The 5,680-nt window shown below is 33.5% G+C and overlaps 1 protein-coding gene across 2 annotated transcripts; it reads left to right on the top strand.

Annotated features, from left to right (window-relative positions):
- Window positions 1-410: 410 nt before the first annotated feature.
- Window positions 411-3,948, top strand: LOC112695678 (pto-interacting protein 1). 2 transcript variants are annotated; one of them, XM_025748116.3, is made up of 8 exons: window positions 411-640; window positions 1,363-1,455; window positions 1,691-1,941; window positions 2,022-2,148; window positions 2,340-2,613; window positions 2,932-3,064; window positions 3,137-3,223; window positions 3,648-3,948. In XM_025748116.3, exons 2-8 carry the CDS (start codon window positions 1,371-1,373, stop codon window positions 3,774-3,776), a joined length of 1,086 nt encoding a protein of 361 aa, XP_025603901.1. In that variant the 5' UTR covers window positions 411-640; window positions 1,363-1,370; the 3' UTR covers window positions 3,777-3,948. The 2 variants fall into 2 exon arrangements, with proteins under 2 accessions (XP_025603901.1, XP_025603900.1); XM_025748115.3 differs by having other exon boundaries at window positions 1,360-1,455.
- The last annotated feature ends 1,732 nt before the right edge of the window (window positions 3,949-5,680 follow it).

Raw genomic sequence — 5,680 nt, 5'->3', positions numbered from 1 at the left:
AGTCATTTTTAATATTTTTATTAGATTTAACAGACTCAAGTGAACAGAAAAATTGATATATTCAAGTTTTGAAAAGTTTAGAAATTTAAATATATTTTTAAATTTTTAAAAATTTAAATATCTACGAATCAAAATATTAAAAATTTATTTGTCTTTTTTTTTTCTAAAATTTCACTTAAAAGTTAAAACTAGTAAAGATACTTTTGTGAATTATGAAGTGATGTATATTACATTCAGTAATATTACATGTACACAAAACTAGTTATATGTAAAAAAAAAAATGTATTAAAAATTTAAAATATATATTAAAAATAAATAATATTTATATTTACATATAATATATTAAATAACCATTTTTAAGCGTAGACATAGCATTTTTATTGCCTTATCAGTTTATTACTAATTTACTTGCACATAATCAAGATTAGTAGTTGAACTAAATTGAATCCGCATGAATAACAGCGCATTACCAATTACTACCAAAATTCCAAAATCAATAAGCATTCCAGTTCAAAGCAAGTCAAGGCACCTGCACCGCTTTATCCTACGCACCATCTTCCTTATCCTGCGCATATCCGGCGAGATCTTCAACTGCATCCTCTTCCTTCTCAGCTGCACAGCTTCCCTATTTCGATTCCAGGTTCTCACCGATCTATCACGCACTCTTCAATGTCACTTTGCCTGTCTTCTTTATTTATTTATCTTTTTTGTGTGGTAATCTCTTCGCTTTTGTCATGATATATATATATGGATGAGCATTTTTGTCACTGGAATTGATTCCGACCTGTGATAATTGGTTTCGTTTTAGATCGATCTGGAACTGTTTTTGCTCTCATTGGCGGAAACTAATTTGGTTCCGATTGATTTCCTCAACTGAGTTTTTTTTTTTTTTGTCCGCAACAGTGAATTATGGTGTCAAATTTTCACGAATCACTTGACTTACTCTGTTAATTACGGATCACGGATAAGATGCAAATAGTTTTGCTAGAACTAACATTCAATTTTATGGTTCCTAGCATTTATAAGAGTACGGTTATTGCATAATCTGATAGCATCTTGGTCTTTTATCATATTAGATTAATGGAGTAGGTTTTCCATTAATGGTTCAAAAATCAAGCTATTGCGAAGTCTAACATTTATTCAATGGAATTAGGACATACGAGACGTACAAATTCATTTCATTTTTTGTTGCTTTGACTTGTTGGAAGTTGCAGATGATCTATCTCCCTCTAGCTATGAACCTCTGAATTGATTTATTTATTTATTTTTATTGCTTTTTATATGTTATCTTGACTATATATTCAAGATTAAAATGAACTATTTACCAGTACAACTGATGGATATATGGATTGTTGTCAGCAGGAGGAATCATGAGTTGTTTCAGCTGTTGTGAAGGCGATGACTTGCACAATACTACTGATAGTGGAGCGCCGTTTGCTGTGAAAAATTCAGCAGGTAAGCTAGAGAATTTCACTGGGAATAATTACACGGTGGTCCCAGCTCACAAAAATACTCTCAATTAATCATGCATCATTAAGTGACATTGCTATGTTTCAATCAGATCAAACATATAATATGGGGTTAAGTCAATTAAGTTCCATATTATGATAATTTTTTGCGTTAATTTGTTTGATTTTAAAGTACCTTCAAGTGCATTTGATGCAATTAATGTATAAACTGTGTTGTGCAGGAAACGATGGAAATCATCATGCTTCAGAAACTGCAAAGCAGGGTGCTCAAACTGTTAAAGTTCAGCCCATTGAAGTTCCTGCTATACCAGTGGATGAACTAAAAGAAATTACAGATAACTTTGGGGAAAATGCTCTGATTGGAGAGGGTTCCTATGGAAGAGTATATCATGGTGTTCTTAAAAGTGGGCAGACTGCCGCAATAAAGAAGTTAGATGCCAGTAAACAGCCTGACGATGAATTTTTAGCCCAGGTATGTGCGCAACCTAGGCTTACTATGAGCATATTGAAGTTGTTCAAATCTCATAAATTGTTTGGTTTTTATGCTTTCAGGTTTCAATGGTTTCACGGTTGAAGCATGACAATTTTGTTCAATTGCTTGGTTATTGTGTTGATGGAAACTCCCGTGTTCTTGCTTATGAGTATGCATCTAATGGGTCTCTGCATGATATTCTACACGGTATACGGTTTTCCTTTTCTATTGGCTGAATTAGAAAATGGTATACATGCATGAATGAATGACTATATTATGGATTTTAACGTTAGTTTTCTTTTCATTGCCATGACAGGCAATGACTACTTGCGAGATGATTTGGTTTTACTCTCCTTTTGTAATATATTGTTGTGTTAATCATTGTCATTTGCATGCAGGCAGAAAAGGTGTTAAAGGAGCAAAACCTGGTCCTGTTTTGACCTGGGCACAGAGAGTTAAAATTGCTGTAGGGGCTGCAAAAGGGCTTGAGTACTTGCATGAGAAGGCTGATCCTCACATTATCCACCGGGATATCAAGTCAAGCAATGTTCTAATATTTGATGATGATGTTGCAAAAATTGCAGATTTTGATTTGTCAAATCAGGCCCCTGACATGGCAGCACGTCTTCATTCCACTCGTGTCCTTGGAACCTTCGGTTATCATGCACCAGAGTAAGATCTGCGTATCAATTCAGTTTCACTAGATATGGATTGAGTCTCATGCTTTATGTTAGCCCAAGCAATATTCTGGGTTGCTGATTTTGAGCGTAATTGCTGAATAATTATCCAAAAAATAATAGAAAATGTCCCTTCTACTATAGCTAGAAAAGAGTACCAATTCCGATGACTTCTTGTGTGGTTCAGGTTCAGATAAGAGTCTAATAATCAGTGTAGAGAAATGAAATGTTCGTTTTGTGTATTGTGTCCTGGAATAAATTTACTTTGCCTGCTTTATACAATGATCAGTCCACTTATAAATTACAATTGCAGATATGCAATGACTGGGCAATTGAATGCTAAGAGTGATGTATACAGTTTTGGTGTTGTCCTTCTGGAGCTTTTGACAGGAAGAAAACCCGTTGATCATACATTACCACGTGGGCAGCAGAGCCTAGTTACTTGGGTAAGTCTCCCCTTGCCCAAAACTTAGAATGTATAGGCCAGCTAGCTGATCCCAGTAATTGATGTGTTTCAGGCTACTCCAAAACTCAGTGAGGATAAAGTCAGGCAGTGTGTAGATGCAAGACTAGGAGGAGAATACCCCCCCAAAGCTGTTGCTAAGGTGCTCAATGTGTTTTACTATAGGTTTCCTTGTTTTTCATATTATGCAATATTCCTTGCTGAGGTGTCGTGTACTGTTTCTGGTACCATGTTATTGCAGTACACACTCATTTGAAATATATACCTACATATTAGAAAACTAATCAAAAGTAGCTTACAAAACATAGCTGTGGATTCTTTTCTCCTCTGTAGTTAGAAGTTTGTATGCATGAAGCTACTAGTTGAATCTTAAACTTTATTGCATCAATAGGAATGCAATGGCTTCATCTCTATAGTGTTCTCGTTTCAGAAGCTAAAAGCAATTACGTGTATGGAGAATGAGGAAACCTTTGTAGGAACCTCATGACACTGCCATTGGTCATTGTCCGTTTACATGACTATACCAACGTTAGTGTATAACACCATGGTGCTTGGTTTTATTACAGTTGGCTGCTGTTGCTGCATTGTGTGTGCAATACGAAGCTGATTTCAGACCAAACATGAGCATTGTAGTCAAAGCTCTGCAACCTTTGTTGAATGCACGACCTGGCCCTGCTGGTGAAACACCAAACTAAACTGTCTATATCTCTTTGTACCTCTATCTGTGAGTATGTGCACATTTGCTTGCAAAATATAAGAAAAAGACTGGTTCAGAAGCTGATGGTAAATTTCTCGAACAACAAACATGGTTCCCATTGTTTACACTGCATTCATTTTGTTCATAATCCATGAGGGTTTTTTGAGGTATACTTGCTTCTTTATTTATTTATTAATTTTTTTGTTGCTTGTTTACATACCTTTATTAAGTGTTCCTTTTTGCGGATTATTGCCTTCTTACTTGAAACTCTTGGAGAACTGCAAAACAGAAATGAAAGTGCCAGAGCAAATAGGCATAGCATTTCATTGCCGTATTTATTCTTTGGAAAAGAGAGTGAGAATGGGCAAATCCTATTCTTGTAAATTAATTCTTCAACTTTTTGTTAAATCATCTCTATGTGAATTTCGCTCTTCATCAAGATAAGAGCCAGCCAGCCCTTTGTGAGTTCCATTGTTGTGCTTGAATGATATTGTGAGCTTCTCCCTCGAGTAGAAAAAACCGGGTGGATATTTTTGAGATCCGTCATGCAAAGAATTTTACATGAACCCGGGTATAGGCGTCTAGGTCCCTCCGATCTCCACATTTAAGTGTTGCTCTCATAAGAACTATCGCCTCAGTTCGTCGTGTTGTGTTATTCATTTGTTTTCCTGTGGACTTAACGGTGCTTTCAACAGCGATTATTCCAATTTCCATTCCCATGGCATTGCCATTTTTATATTAAGAACTATGACTTATTTTTTTTGTATTTTTTATGTTGATTTTTTAAAACTAAGCAAAAGTTTAGATGGAAATCCCCGAATCTCAAGGATTTGTAGAAGGAACTACATATTCCACTAATAATGAAGTCGTCAATTCTCACGTTGGTCAGCAAATTCAAACTCGTTGTCCTTGTGAGGCATAGGCTAATTTTAATCAATTGCTCCTTTACTTGTTGGCAACGAGAATTATTATGAAGGGAAGAATTGCCTCCTACAATCCTGTCTATGTTTGGACTTGACTGCTTTCGTTGGAGTGAAGAACGAGCCAACGTTGCAATTTGGAAAGCTAGAATTTTGTGTTTGTAAACTTTATATATCTGATATGTTTTTTTCCCATCGTATTCCTTAATCTAGTAAGATAAGGATTAATCCATTGTGGATCAAAACTGGAATTAAAGATTTGCCATTGGCTAATAAGTTATTATATACACAAGGCAGAATTCAAACTTTCAACAATTATTTAAACGAATTTGTGAGTTAACACTATATTAACCCAAATTGATTTGTATATCCGAAAAGCAAGTGACAAAATTACAATGTCAATAAGCTACGCAGATATAAACGACCAATAAAAATTACTCCTATGTAGTATGATACTATTATACATCTGAAAGAGCGAAAGGCGCTTTTAACCTTTTTTTTTTTTATCGCACTGCAAAAAAAATACAAGCTATTAATATTTATAAAGTTATTAAATTTCACTTCTTTTAATTTGTGTAAGAATGTACTTATTATCAAATAAAAAATATAAATATTATTAATATTTATAAAGTGAATTTAGTATCACTTAAAAAGTTTTAGAAAAAAATTAATTAATTTTATCATCTATTAAAATTATTTTTATATAAATAATTTGTTTTTGTCAAACTTTGATATAGTACACTTTTTATAATTTTATAACTCTTATCTTTATTTTTTATATTTTTTATTGTCCATTTTACTATAGATGATACTATTAAGTAGTAGCTATTATGTATGAAAAAAAATATATCTGAATTATATAAACGAAGAATTACGATAAAAATAAAAGAGAATTAATCGCTCATTATATATACTAATAATATACTAATAGTTAGAAAATAAAAAAAGAAAGTTAAAAAAATATAGGAAATTAAACAAAAGA

The sequence above is a fragment of the Arachis hypogaea genome, chromosome 6 (genome assembly GCF_003086295.3).
Source record: "Arachis hypogaea cultivar Tifrunner chromosome 6, arahy.Tifrunner.gnm2.J5K5, whole genome shotgun sequence".
In the NCBI taxonomy this organism is placed as follows: domain Eukaryota; kingdom Viridiplantae; phylum Streptophyta; class Magnoliopsida; order Fabales; family Fabaceae; genus Arachis; species Arachis hypogaea.
Note: the sequence above shows the minus strand (reverse complement) of the source record. Positions and strands in the feature narration are given on the sequence as shown.